General features: G+C 40.6%; 1 protein-coding gene across 1 annotated transcript in view; it reads left to right on the plus strand.

The window, feature by feature from the left end:
• gpr153 (G protein-coupled receptor 153) overlaps positions 1-12,856 on the plus strand; it is a 53,055-nt gene extending 40,199 nt beyond the window's left edge. The window contains exons 4-6 of the mRNA XM_084070278.1: positions 3,646-3,835; positions 6,365-6,549; positions 10,157-12,856. Of these exons, the coding sequence (XP_083926404.1) occupies positions 3,646-3,835; positions 6,365-6,549; positions 10,157-11,002 (1,221 nt within the window). The 3' untranslated portion in view covers positions 11,003-12,856. The remainder of the gene's footprint in view (positions 1-3,645; positions 3,836-6,364; positions 6,550-10,156) is intronic.
• The last annotated feature ends 3,150 nt before the right edge of the window (positions 12,857-16,006 follow it).

Raw genomic sequence — 16,006 nt, forward strand, 5'->3', positions numbered from 1 at the left:
CTATTCTAAGTAGAGATTTATCATACCAGTTGTCCAGAAGAGGGTAATTTGTCCATTTGAAACGTAAGTTGTTTTAGCCACGATGAAGACCTGTGGTTGAAACCAGTTAGTTATCGTGGATGTGCTACCAAAATAAAGGTATTTTTAGCGGAGATTATAGCAGTAATCATTCATTCTTGCAGTGACATTGGTTGGTATAAGAGGTTTCGGGTAACAGCTGATAAAAGAAAATCTATATCCAATGCAGACATACAGTATGAACTTCATCAAGTCACTCACAGATGTATGTCAATATGTGGTTGTCACAAGGGGATATGGAGGAAGGTGACCTCCAAGATGATGACTCGGATTTGATCAGCGTCATGCTGTTGACCCAGTGTGAACAAGCTATAACACATAAGCCCTGTAGGATATTCTGCAGCATTAGAAATTAAGAGAGAGGAGATGATATAGCCCACTTTAAATATCAGATAATAATCTCTGTTGAATTCCTGTGGTCGTGTTTATAATAGCTCTGACAGTTGACGTTTAAAGGGCAACTTTAACAGCGTTGAAGCGTTGTTGTGTTGTAATATTTGCTGGTGGAGATGGGGGGCAAGCTCTCAACTCATAGAACACACTGGGTGTGTTTTATGGCAGATTGTTAAGTCCTCCTCACAACAGAACAGGCGGGAATCTTCCGGTCTGAAAATGTAAGCCAGTGGGAAGTGTCTTACACCTGCTTTCTATCTAATGGCCAGTAAGACTCTACTGGCTGCAAAAAGAGTTCTGGTTCTATGTAAGTAAATGGGAAAATGACCCTGCTTATCACTTTCCCTATTACTTAAGTAAACATCTTCCTAATGAGTTTTATGTTTTCAATCGGTTGTTTCAATGTGTTCTTCAATACATAGTAGCAGCATGTTCATTTATTAGATTATGTTCCCATTTAGAGTCAAAAAGACGATAAACGAGTATATGCATTGGGGAGTGGCTACATTGTGATTGACAGGTCGCTACCATATCTACCACAGCGATAAGGATAGAGTCAGGTGGAGCAAAGCACCCTTTTCTCCAAATATGGCTGCCTGGTGGCTCAGACTACATACAGTAGCTGCAAAGTTGTGGGTTTGATCCTGGTCAGAGTTGTGTTTCATGTATTCCCTCCTCCCTACCTTAGTGAAGGTTTAGAGAGATATGTGGGACATTAGGGCATTTAGAGTAAGGCTTGATGTATAGGTTGCATGCTGGTGTTGCGTTCCGAAAATAGCCGTTCTACAAGTTCGCAGTGCGTTTTATTATTATTCATTTATTAAACGATGCACTTTTATGTGGAAGGGGTGTACAACATGCCATTTGTTATTCCAGATTGTTCAAAAGTAATTGATACCTGCTTTAAGAGTTCTTTTTTTTTATCATAACGGCCATTACCAGTAGTTTTAACTTTATTTTTATTTCATTACTATGAAATTGTATATTGTTGTTCTGTTGTATTATTGTGTTAGCACAGTATGTGTGGAACATTTTGCTGCTTGTACCTGTATGAGTGAGTGACAAATAAACCCATCGTGATTCTTGATTCTCTGGGATATACAATTGCTTGGCTGGTACACACTGCAAGACCTTAAAGTGGTCGGGGGGTCATCTGATCGTTAAGCATAACACACTGCAGGAGTTTATTTCTTGAAATCGGCTGTCATAATATCGTTGTGGTCTTCACAACACGATTGATCCCCGACAAGGGCTGACACACTGTAGGATAGTTCACTAGGATGCTATCTCCAGAGTCAGACCCAATACATACATTTGTGTTTATTCCAATTCATTTTAATCGACGTATCCCGTGATATGCCTCTCTCCCTCTCCCTCTCCCCCCGGGCCCTCTCTCTCTCCCCCCCCCCCTCTCTCTCTCGCTCGCTCGTCAAGAGCGCAGAAGCGGTCAGTGCCATGTCTGCTTATTATAAGCGACTTTGGGATTGTTTTTCTGTAAAGTTGCTTGAAAGTGTAGTTGTTTTTTTGGCCTTGTTTCCTAATGTTGTTTGAACCAGTTGTTCTCAAACATTTTCATGGCAAGGACCCCCCAAATTAATAATAATAATTAATTGTCCACAGAGGCTCAGACCTCCCCCTTCTGAAAACATGTTGTGCCATAGACCTCCATTCAAGATCTGTGTGGATTTTGTAAATATCCCCCCCCCCCCCCCCAAAAAAAATGTCTTCTTTAAAAATAGCCTATCTACAACGTGAGCTTGTAGATCGTCTATTTTCAAGTATCCAATGTATTTGTATATAGGCTTAAAGTGCTCATAGTCGCTTTTGTTGGGCTTGTTTTCACAAACCTGGCTGCTTATTTCTCTCGCAAAATCTGGCAACACAGACAACGACACACACACACACACACACACACACACACACACACACACACACACACACACACACACACACACACACACACACACACACACAGAGAGAGAGAGCGCTCGCTCTCTGTCTCTCTCTCTCTCTCTCCCCCCCTCTCTCTCTCTGTACAATTCCTCTAAAATAAACAGCCCACCAGGCTCGCTCACTTTCTCATTTTGTTTTATAATGTTAACTTATTAGAGGACTGGACGGTAATATTGCGGTAGGGACTGTTTGTTGTGGTCAGGTCCAGCGACGCTCCCCACTGTGGCTGTAATGTGCTATCATTGGCTGTAGCGTGCATCTCCTCGCAAGGTGCTCGCAGCCCCGTTCATAGTGTATGATATCGTCTGTTGTCCTGTCCCAGACAGAGATGAATATCTAACAATTTAGATATCTGAAAACGGTCGGAAAGCCGTCGCAGAGCGGAGAATCGGGAGGTTTTGTCGGCGAGAGCCAAAAAATGTCGGCGACAGCAATATCGGACCTAATGTCTTGCAGTGTGTACCAGCCCTAAAATATCTCACAGTGAAAACTTCCCTCCTGCTGTCCCCACTGTCATTTGTTTAGATATGAATACTTCTCAGGAAGTTTCCGTTCATTATTAGTCATCATTATAAGAATAAATGGATTCATTTAAATGTTGTCTCTGGCAATACTGATAAGTGATAACATATTGTGCCAATTATAAATTGTGTTGCTAGATTGATTACTTCGGCTTAGATAACAGCATAGCCCTTGGGAAGCAGAGCCATTGTTAGCAAAGTCTGAACACTTGTAATTGCCAAATCTCAGGCAGTAGCTTTAAAGCTGCAATCTGAATCTTTAACCAATCTATATGGTAGAGTATGTTATTGTTAATACAATACTAGTACAACTGCAGTGGTTTACTTGAAGGTGGTCTACCTACTCTTTCATATAACCTGGTGTTGGCTAGGACACTGCTGGTTCACTAGCAGCCCTGCCTGACACTTATAAGTCCAATATCTCCCCTATCCAAGGGCGGATTCCCCCTTGTTGAGCAACTGAGGGTAAAGTCAGAAAGCACCAGCTCTGACCTCATCTAAAATGTAGCACAGTCCCCCAGCACAGTATTTCCCTTTGACTCGATTATCCATCTTCCCTCTTTCACTCCATCCGCTCTTTTCTGCCTCTTTCTAATATGGTGGCACGTCAAGCAGAGGTGTGAAATACACACAGAGAAAAAGTGCTACACAAATATTTAATGACTACCATCACCCCCACCCCTCTTTTGCCCTTCTCCAGGTGGTGAGCTTTGCCAGCCTGAAGTACGATCGCTCCTACAACTGGATGGTGCTCTGCGTGCTGTGGTGCTCCATCATCCAGTCCATCCTCCTGCCGATGTTCCTGTGGGCGTGCGACCGCTACCGGGCGGATGTCCGCATGGTGTGGGAGAAATGCGTGGCCATCATGTCCAACGACGACATAGATGAGGGTAAAGTCCAGCTGAAGCTTTGACGCACAACATTTTCGCTGACCAAATATAACAGATTTTCACGATGCTAATTTAAAAATCTGTTATTTGTGGCGAGTGACAACTTTGTGCAGCGAAGTATAGGGTTAAGCCTCTGATGAATGTTTACCTGCAGTGTCCCCTCCTACTCCTCCTGTCCAGCCTTGCATGGAACTGTGGCTCGTGATTCCTTTTCCCTAAGACAGTTCAATTTGTGGATTATTGGGTATGGCTATCTCCTTAATTGAGAGAAGTGAGAGCGAGAGAGGGAGTGGAGAATGTCCTGCCTTCTTTGAGGACATGAGGATTTACAGCTCCATTAAGTATCTATTAGCAAAGAAGGGTATAGTCTTTGTGATAGTAAGTCTTCCCGGCATGAATTTATATTTTGGTATTATGTTCAATGATTCCAAACTTACCCTACAACATATAGAAAACAATATAATTTGGTGTACTACTGTAGAAAGTTGAACAAACATAATTCCCAGAGTGCACAAAAAAACCACTTCATTAGTAGACAGGTGGAGCAAGTTACAGGCTACGCTTCTGAATCACAGATTAGAGCTCTGCTCTCTGAGCTTCTTGCCTTGGGAGGGGGAGAGTTGCTCATGTTGTGGGAGGTGACCTCCGAGTATTCACTGGACTGTCTTAGGCTACTGGAATTACATGGAGTTTAATTGTCTAGCATTCTCTTGGCAAGATACGGTACTCTTCATTATTCCCTTGGGGGCATTTGGGGAAATTGTTACCTCTCTGTCCAGGGATTGGCTGTACAGAGGAGAATGAAGCTAGCAGCAGCTAGAGTTAGGCAAAAACTGTATGATATGGGGATTTAAGGCTGTGGTCCAAAGCCTAGTTTTTAGACTGATGTTTAGGATAGAAATCAGAACATATCGCTTTTTCGAAACAGTTGTATTGTTTACATTATGTTGTTAGTGCAGTTTTGGGTTTTGGATGAAGTGGTCAAATGTTATCATGTGACCTATAATGTGACCTTTTTCTTCAGGAGATGAAACTGAAGTAAGAAGTGTCTGTTAATAAAAGTCATAATAAGTCATACATTAGAATATACTGTATTTATACCCTATTCTGTCCTAGTGGTGTGCACATTTCCAAATGCTTTGCTGTACAATGCTGATATAATAAAAACAAAAAAGGGGGAAATAAGAAACTGCTTTGGATGATATCACTGGAAAAAGGACACTTTCTAGCAAGCCTTTTTCTACTTTCTTTTCTTTTATCTTTTTAAAAATCTTTATTTTCTTTAAACTGTTTTCCCCCACTTCATTGTGTTCAAACTGGGACATCTTTCTCTAGAATGGCATGGATGGCGAGGGTGCTAAAATAAATGAGGAAGACTTTAAAACCCAAGGTGGACAATTTAACTTAAGCTGGAAAGCACTTTCTAGTAATCATGATGGTCATATTTCCCTCTAGTCACAAGGGGACATTCAGGGTTTTCAGGTCATACAGTATAACATGAAAATATACTGTATGTATAGTCCCAAAATGTAGCTCTTTAATCAAAGAAGTGAGGGGGAAAAACATTTCCAAGGGGTCCAGAATGAAAAAATTACTCAAAGAATCACAGACACTTCAACATAGTTTGGTCCAACAATTAGGTCACATGATAATCATTAGGGGTGTTATGGACTGGAATAATTTGGAATAGTAGACAACTGGCATTTGCCATCACACCAATTGTTGATTAATTCATGTAAATCAATGGATATTGTATTTTAACTGCTATTCTTTTTCTCTAATGCTACTGTTTAAACTCAACCCCAGATCCTGTCCCTCCTGTTTGTTTTAACATGCCAAACCTGTTGACCCCCTCCCTCTGAACGCTTGCTCCCTGCTACTGTACCTGCTCCTTGTTTAGCCGGCAGCATATAAAACAACATAGGGCAGCTGACATTCTGTGTGATAATTAACACTGCCAGTTCTCTGTTTCTTTCCAGAGGGCTTTCCATGTATAACCCAGCACAGTTGTATGTATCAGGGTTGTTTCTTTCTTTTTATTTCCAAAGACACCTACTTGCATGCCAAGCTGCCTGTGCAATTGCCACTGTCATGCTCCATTCCTTTATGGCAAACAACTATGCTTTAAAATCGGCATTTTACACCCACCTCCAATTGACTTATTATATGAAAGCAATTGTTTTGGAAAGTAAATATGACCAGTGAGTGTATTTGTAATAATAATTAACCTTTACATTACTTTATATGATTTAATACTTATTGTCAGGGTTTCGTAAACCAGAACCATCTATTTTGGCAATTTTTCCAATCTGAATATCCAGATTCCTAGTGACAACCCCCTTTTTTAATTCCTAAAGTCTCACCAAAAATTACTGATTGGGCCCATTAATGTAAAAAGAAATATCAAACAGAGAACAATCAATTGAACTTGTCTCTCTTATCTACTCGTCTGTCTGTCTGTCTTGTCTTGTGTTATTTTGAGTCCGTTGCTCTCTAATCCTGACGCGTATGCTTTTCTGCACTTTGCAGAAAACAGCCAAGACGGAGGAATTCATGCCGACTTAATATATGACAGACCATATGACTATAGCTCGCCGCCTGAAATCATGACGGTAGACCGTATTGCCAAGTACGAATTCTCAACCTTAGAAAGGGGGGTTCCGCAAGGTTATCCATTGAGGGAACTACAGGAAGATAGAATGCAGTATTTGCAGGTATATTTCTATTGATTTCTTTCATTTTTTTCATGGTCGATTGATCTATTAATATTTTTTGTCCAGTGACACTACATTGCTAATGTGCATGATGAAAAGGGCCTCTGTGGACCTATTACAGTAATATCTGGTCTTGCTTGATATTTTCAAGAATCATTTGACGTTTTGTGATGTTTTGACGTGAGTCTAAAATATACTCTGGCTGACTAATGTTTGGCAAATATGACCATCAGTAGATCTACCAACATATTAAATGTGCTTTATTCATTCAACCAGCATTTACTTGCCATGGACGATCAACATTATTGGCAACCTATTTATTCAAAGAGGGTAAGAGATTAGTAACTGACGTACCTTCTACTTTCAGGGACCCTTCGACTTTTCACGGAAAGCGACACAAAAGTCTGCTCATGTTCTGAACTAAAGCATTGGGTCCATTGGATCCAGTCAGTTGCAGAGCTGTGAAATGCTTCTCTTTAGCTTGCATTGACCCAACAGCTTGTTTCCAACATGCAATCTTCTAGGGTGATTCCTAAAGCCTCTTTGTTAATTTGAAAGTACTACAAACACTGCAAACTATTCCTCAAAACACAGCAGTGAATGGCATGTTTTTAAAGACTCGCTGCCATCTCTTTGCACTAAAGAGAAACTACTATCACTTACTTGGACTTGCCCTGGAAGACTGGATGCGGAGATGTGACTTTAGGGTTAAGCCACACATCACTTGACTTATACTCGTCCCCTGAAAAACATCTTACCACTGTGTCATCTTTGTCACAGACCCAAACCCAAATTGAGTTTCAGTTTCCCTACAGTTTGAATACTTTTACTTTTACTAGAATAATGTGCAATACAATAGCCTACAGTTACAGAAGGTATTGCATATATACTGTATACATATATTTCTGTGTATTGATATACTGTAGGTCTAGATATTATTGAATTATAATATCTTATTCTAAGGATAGGTTTATGTAGGTTGTCTTTGTTAAAGACTACAGGATATTAAACTAAACCAATTATTTTAATTGATTTGATAGAGCAAGATAAGCTTCCAGTCATACAACACTGCAATTGCTGTGATGTTTGTCAGCAGGAACAATCCAACCTCTGTGTAGGATCCCAACCCATGTGACCTTTTAAGAAGCCTTGAAACAGAGATGTATACAGTAGCAGTCACAGTATCGTGTGAGGCCATCACTTCATTCACCATGCCTCGTCAACCATGCAAATCACCATAATACTATTATTGTAATATGTGTGTACATCTTCATTGCATAGTTGTAACAGTAAAACAAATGTGACTTTTTTTATTTTTGGTAATGGGATGGTTGTCTGAACTATGATCCAATTACATATGCCACCAATGCATGGTGTTAAAATCCTCAGACTGTGAATCATCAAATCACTTACAGTAAACATGAAGTAACGCCTCCATTTAAGAATTGCTGTGGCACTTCTCAAGTGGCTTGATTGCAGAATAATGAAGCCTCATATCAATTGAGTTATTGTTACTGCTTCTCTACCATCTTCCTGCCCGCATCTGAAATCATTCTAATGCTTTTGCTGCCCTCTGCTGTTCAGCCCTTGCACTCACCTTGCTACTGTATCGTCTGCTGTCCTTTTTGTTTGTTTGTTGCATTCACCGAAAGCCACCACAGGGAGGCAGTCTGATATTAGTCTTGTGCTTCTTGACTCCACCTTGACAAATTCTACATTTCTTATATAGTGCTCAGAACAATGTGGAATGTGAGTATATCAATTTGGGGATTATATAAACATATAGCCAATTAGATTTACCAATTAGATTGATGATATAATATTTTATAGAGAATAAGCAAATGGGACAACAACAAAAAAAGAAAAAGATTAGGCAACCAAACAAAATCAGCTGTGTAATCATTAAAAAACAGCACTCAACAACTTGGTTATCAGACTTAATTCTGCTACATGTAGGATTTAAAAAAATATGTATATATAATTTTATTGGTCCATTACAATTCGACCACTGCTAACATTGTAGCCCCATGTTACATGCTTTGCCTTAGGAGCAACGCATGTTTCTGCTTACTGCATATTTAGATAACTTAGGTAATGGCCTACACACTGCCTGACATTTGAAATGGTCGGCGAGTGAACAGATCGTTAAGCATTTCTCATTGCACGAGTTTCTCTCTTGAAATCGGGCTAAATATATCGTTGTGATTCTCGCACGATTGATTGGTCGGCGACAGGGGTTCACTGATTGCAAGGTATTTCACCACGATGTGATCTCGACCCAAATACATACATTTGTTTTTATTCCAAACGTCTCACGAAAACGTGAAAGGCTCCCGTGATATATGCGCGAGACAGGACGCTAATGATTGACCTTAAATAATTCTCAATTTCTCTGTATTTTTCTCTCTCTCCCTCTCTGAAACAAACGTTTCAAAAGTCAACCAGGGTGCAATTCAGATCAGAAGCAGTGTTGCCGTGTCCGCTTATTATAAGCGAGTTGCTTGTAAAAAATATTGGTGGTTGCGTTTCTTTTTAGCTTATTTCCAAAGTGTAGTTGCTTATTTGGCTTTATTTCTTAATGTTTTTTTCTTTGAAAATAGCTGCGACGCGTTGTGAACATGAGCACTTGAGGTTTAAAGTGCTCATGCAGCCTATAGTCGCTTTTGTTGGGCTTGTTTTCATAGACCTGGTTGCTTTTTTCTCTCGCAAAACCTGGCAATACTGTTCAGAGATACATACGTGCGTCACACACACACACACTCACACACACACACACACACACACACACACACACACACACAGCTCTCTTTCTGTCTGCAAGCCCTATTCCTCTCTAATATTAAACAGCCCCATCGTCGAGCAGGCTCGCTCACTCTATCAATCTGTTTCATCATGTTTAACTTAATACAAGACTGGACTGTCTGGACGGTAATATTGCGGTTCTATGCGGGAGGACTAGCCACGGTGCGTGGCTATAATGTGCTCTCCTTGGCTGTAGCGTGGGCCGATAGACCCAAATATCAATAATAATAATAACAAGTTTGAATTATGAAAGTTGTCGGGAACACCTCGCCGACTGTACTTTATCGGGGTGTTTCTTCTCGGAGTACCTTACACACTGCGCGATCAACACCTCGCCGAGGAACGCCCAATCTTGACTCATATCGGTGGTTTTGTCGGCGATCACCAAAAAAGCTCCCCGACAGACAAATCGTGTCAAATATCGTACAGTGTGTAGGGGTCTTAACTCAACACACTGCTAGAGGAAGAGGCCTTCAGTGGAAACCTGAAATCTCAGGAAAAAATTACACAAATGATTGCACAAAGTGAGTCATTGGGGCTATAGTTTGTTGATGTGAAATATTACATTTTCCGGCTAAACTTACATGCTATCACTGATGATTTGGCAGCAACATAGCAATGAAGGAATCCTACACGTAGTAACCTGATTATTCATTTGAATTAGATGTTAGATATTGCAGTGCCACATTGCAGACAAACCTTTTTCATTGGTGTAGTAGAATTAGTGCATGAATGTCAATATAAAAATATGAAAAAGTAGCCTAACCCATAGACTGAAGGTATTGGTTCTGTGTGTTGCGAGCAGGTGCCCCCTACAAGAAGATACTCCCACGACGAAACCGACATGTGGACCAACGACCAGATCCCCTCCTACCTTCACCGCTGGGGCTCTACAGAGGACATGATGCCGACGGCCCACTACAGCTCCAGCTTTCCGCGCCACGAGAGACGGAGGAACAGCCTGGTCTCCTACCACGAGGAGAGCCAGCTGCACCACCACCACCACCACCACCCGCATCGCAAGCGTCGGCGCTCCGAGGATAGTGTGCACCACTCCCTCCGCCACCTGCCCCGTGTGGTCTGTGGTGGCTACGAAGAAGAGCTGCGATGCTTCAGCCGTGACGAGGTGATAAACTTTATAGACGAAACGCCACTGCCCAGCCCCAGGAAAAGCCCACGCCGTGCCTCCGCCATCTCTCTCATCCCCAATGTTTACGAACAGCACAACGTGCTCCTGCCACACTTCCTGCTCACAGACTTTGAGTGTGAGCCACAGGCGCTCCGTCGCCTCTCGGAGCACAAGAGGAGCGGAAGCCGAGGCAGTTCTCCCAACAGTTCGCCCAGACCGGACAGGCCATACACCGGGGAGCAGAGTCCCAGGGATTGTGGCTCTAATGGCTGCCGGGAGGGGAAACAGAAAGGTGAGCCGGCTTCCCCTGGGCAAAGCCAGACTGGAGGGTACTCGATTCACAGGCCCAACTCCAGGACAGGCCTTGGAGTCAAGGTTGGGGCTGTGGCAGACTGGGGCCACCAAAAGCACCTGAACAAGGCAGAGAGCAAAGGAAGCACAAATAGTTTTGTGAGCACACCTTCGCCGTCGTCTTCGGGATACATAACATTTCACTCAGATTCTGTAGGCTCCACCTCTTAAAACAAAAGTTATTACCTATTCATATAGCTGTTATTATTGAAGTTATTATCATTACAATTACCACTGGAATATTAGTGTTTGTGGTAATATGAGATACTGGATTATTTGGCCTTTTTAACTTTGCCATTAATTTATTTTAGTATATACCACTCGAAAGGGACCAACCTTCCTATAACATACAATATCAAAGGCCTTGGAAGATTTTGCATTTATTGAAGCGGCCTGACATTTAAGTAGCCTAAGGTTGGCAAAATAATCATGCAGGATCCTGGGATTCCATCATCAACTATCCAGCAAGAACATTTCTTTCCAGCACCAACACAAATAACTGATTTGTTTTTTCAACTGAGTGAACATTCCCACACCTTCTTTTTGCCGTTTGATGTTATTCCCTATCAAATGTTCAAAGATTTTGAAGGGAAGGTTGGTAAATGTGTGGCGGGGGGTAGGGGGGAGGTGTGACACCAATTCAGAGATTCATATTGTAAGAGGTGTTTTTCTCCAATGGGTGCGTGTTTTGTTGTATGAACACTTTTTTTAAAAGAACAATCTCTGACCACAGGTATAGAAGGCTAACACTGCCCTTGTTCCTCTTTGGGATATTTCTATGTTTCATTTTATTTTATTTTTTACAAAAGGACAATGGCCATTTAACTTTTTTTGTGGCAGACAGTAAGAAATGTGAGGGAGATAGCATAGGGACAGTAGCACAGAAGCACATTGATGGAATTTAATGCACGTGACACAAGTGGGTTCAGAGACAGGAGTCTTAAACACTGGACATGGTTAAAGAAGAAGAAGAAGAATTTTTACTTTGATCACAATATTTCATATGAAATAGAACGTGTATTATCAATATTAATCACAACACCTGAAATATTTAGGAACACAAAACGTGTACAAACATCTTGTGTATAAACAGGAGGGTATAGCTGAACACTAATTCCCCAATGCTTAAAACATTATATTAGCTTTATGACAAATTCCGATTCCACATGAAGAGCCTTAAACTCTGCAGAGCAAAGTCAGTGTTATTATTATTATTTAAATGTATTAGTTTTGGTGTCCTCTTTTTGCTTAACAAGACTTTGATTTGACCATTCCTACCCGGTTCTTATACACAATTGTCATTGAAATACGTTTAGAAGTCATCACCAGCCATATACTGACACACAAAGTTTGTCATACATTAACCGCATGAACCCTAGCATTCTGAGCATTCATGTCTTAATAGGTGGACATTCTGAGAAAATAGGGTAACATTCACAGAAAATAGCACATCTACAAGCTCACAACACGGCGCATTGTGATGCATTTATTTTCTACAATGACAGTTTTTGGTGTAGAGGGAAAAGGAGGGGAACAAGTATAGATTAGACCCCAGGGGGACCCCCGTCAACAGAGTATAGGGTTTAAGTGGTTAAGTTACAGTGGCAGCTGTGCCCACGATCATCTTGCATCACCCTGTATTACTGTACACTTTAGGGCTGCACAATAATAGCCAAAATGATATTCCAGTTTTTATCACTAGATATTGTGATCACAATTATTAAACACTGTCTTGCAGTTTTTGCAAGACAAGTTATTTTATCAACAGAAAACAGACAAAGAGCAACCACACAAAACAGCAGGCAAGCATTCTGTTTGAAATTAGAACGGACAATATTGCCAGTATATCAGAATTCAATAATTAAAGTTTATCTGCAGTCATGCAGTCCTGTCAACATCAGCTCTGCTAAGTTGAACAGACACCATGGAATTTTGTTTTATTGGAAATACAGTGATGGGTTTAGTTTTACATTTCAATGAGCTTATTATGTAGCATCAAACGCCCCTGTACAATGAGTCCCTTTTAGTTAAAGGGATATTTCACTTTCAAAAAAACTTTTGGTCATTTTATGGTCTACTCAGGCTTTTGTGAGCCCCCCAGACCGTTTTTAAGTTGCTTGATTCAGTATTTAGATATTTGATATTCATTTTATCAGCCACGCCCCCTTCCCATACAAACCCATTATAACTTCAAACTCCATTTTTAACCCGTTTAACCATCAAAAACACCCGTCCTTGGTTCTGGTGACTCACCCTGCCCTCCTAATGCGTGAGAGGGCCGTGTTTTTTTGATAACTTTTTTCATTTATTTTTAATATTTCTTTTTGGAAAATGAAAAAATTAAATACAAAAAAGAATTATTAAAAATAAATGAAAAAAGTTATAAAAAAAACACGGCCCTCTCACGCATTAGGAGGGTAGGGTGAGTCACCAGAACCAAGGACGGGTGTTTTTGATGGTTAAACGGGTTAAAAATGGAGTTTGAAGTTATAATGGGTTTGTATAGGAAGGGGGCGTGGCTGATAAAATGAATATCAAATATCTAAATACTGAATCAAGCAACTTAAAAACAGTCTGGGGGGTTCACAAAAGCCTGACTAGACCATAAAATGACCAAAAGTTTTTTTGAAAGTGAAATATCCCTTTAAGGACACTTAAAAAAATGTTATATATTTTTATACATTTCCTCATACATCCTGAAGACATGTAACAGTCTTGCGCAACTTTGTTTGGTTTTAGAGTAATTGTGTTTTGTGTTAATTAATCCACTGACTGACACCATCCAGGGGATGACGAAAAGTTGTGTTGATTAAAACCTTCAGGAATGATGTTGATTAAAAATAAGTATGACTCAAAGCCTCATGAAGGGATATTGTTGGGGGAAAATATAGTTTATTATTTTATATAGATTAGTCAGTGCACAGGAATTCATGTTGAAACAAAATAGTACCTATCTCTAAATGTCTAGTGGTCATTACAGAAATATTCTGAGAGAAACAATTACGGCTATAACTTATACTGTGGTGAATTATCAGTGAAATATCCCTTTATGGCCGGTTTTGAAAAGCCCTGCCTTCCTGTCTCCCCACCCTCATCAAACACTGCCAATGGACAGCAATCAAAGAAAGAAGTTAACTTGGAATACAGAAAATGCTGATGTGGATCAAGGCTTACCAGTCTTCCTCACGTTTTCTAATTTTTATTTTTTATCAACAAACCGCATGTGACAATTTGATAACCATGACATGCATATTACTTTTCCATACACAAATTAAAAAATACTGGCCATTAGTTGGCCCCTGTCTGAGACGTAACATTTTATCATGAATGTATTTGCACAAGTTAAGTGTGAGTTTGCAAAGAAATTATTTATCGAGAGTGATGATATATGACATGAAAAGTATCAAGTTAACCTTTTGATAGCCTTATGTTGAGGAAAAAAAGATTTGCTATTATTATCCCAGTTTATGAAGTTTCTCGCGTTTGGCGTATATACTTCTGAACATATCCTTTTGCCATGCATTAAAAGTCTACTTTCTGTTTAGGTTTTCATGTAAGCTACTGTATGGTGCACCTCTGCTCACACTTGCTGCAACCTATTCAGTTGGGTGGGTAGGCCTAATGTAGGCATACACATATACACCTAGGTAGCTACACCTTTCTTTAAGACGAATTTACATTCCCTGAATTTTGCCAAGTTAAAGAGCTTTGAGTTCTGACTTCTGCTTAATATCAGAATCTAATTTTGTAACATATTCAAACATGTATGACTGTCCAAATGATGAACAATGTTAAATGTTAGCTTTTCTTTTTTCTTTTCTTTTTCAGATGATGGATTTGTTAAAAGTATGAACAAGTTACTTATTTAAAATTAAATTCACCTGGGAAGACATTTCATTTGTTTGGAGTTTCTGAAATCATCAGTGAGCTCAGCTGACATTGAACTAGCCTTGGATGAAGACTGCATAGATTCTTTTATGGATTCCGACATTTGTGTAGAGTAGACCTATCTGTCGTCTGTCATCGTGACCTCCCGTTCTCTTGTTATACCCAATTGAAAAAAAAGTACACAGGAGCCGAGATACATGATTTTAAAGTAATAGGTTAACCTATTAAGTGAATGGAGCAGTAAATCTTCGGATGACGTTATCTTGGGTTCTGGCGTTTTTCCCCAAAAATTATGCAGATCTCCGTCAATGGCGGTAAACGGGTGGATTTTAAATGACGGCGATGTCCGTCAATGGCAGGGAATGTGAGTGTAGACTCTTCTCCATAACATCCAATTTTGATAGAACCAGGTACTGAATGTGCACATGAAGGAGCCAACCATTTTTTGTTTACCCCATTTCCTGTTTTTATGTTTTTTTAATGATATGCCCATGCTGCTGCTGGTGTCAATGTCAACAATAGGGCTTAGCTTAGGCTACTGTGGATGGAGTAAGCCAGGACGGGCCCCCATGATTGCTTCCCGCAGCTGGTTGAAGGCAGTAGTGAGAATGCAGTTTTGACTAAGAGAAAAGTGATTTGGGATATCTAAAACAAATATTACAGATAGGAGCGTGGTTCGATTAAATGTTGAAACGGCTTGCCATAGTACTGCACTTGTCGCACAAAAAGGTCTGTCTGCCCTTTGTGTGTCAGGTGGTGGAGTGGGCAGACCGGCCAGTCTTTTACAGTGACCAACTCCACTGACCATGGGACCAAGGAATGCTCTCTACGGTTGCAGCAGGTGGAACTTCCACGGTGAAGGGCCTCAAATACCTTCAGGTTGGGTCAGAGCTCCCTTGAAGTCAAGTCTGTGGACAAGGAGGTCATCAAGGCAAACAACACAGCGTTTGCGAGGGATATTGGCCAAGACTCTCTTCATCAAGTGCTCGTAGGTGACTGCCGTGCTCTGGCCCTGCCCATTCTGCTAGGGTATATAGCTTGAGGAACCGAATAGAACAGGGCGCCACTTCTCCATTGAACTATGTCACGGTCTGTCCGCTACTTCTAAATTAGATGCAGCCGCCCTGTTCTATTCTGTCACCCTATTACTTTGAATGGTGTGCTTGTTCTATATAGTGACGTGGACCAGACATAGGCCTACAGTTGAAAATATATCCCCACATACCCATTATAGGTATGTGATGGGTAACCCATAGCTTTATTTATTTATTCACAAAGACAATAGCA

This window comes from Gymnoscopelus microlampas (genome assembly GCF_963454915.1).
Source record: "Gymnoscopelus microlampas genome assembly, chromosome: 10".
NCBI classification, from domain to species: domain Eukaryota; kingdom Metazoa; phylum Chordata; class Actinopteri; order Myctophiformes; family Myctophidae; genus Gymnoscopelus; species Gymnoscopelus microlampas.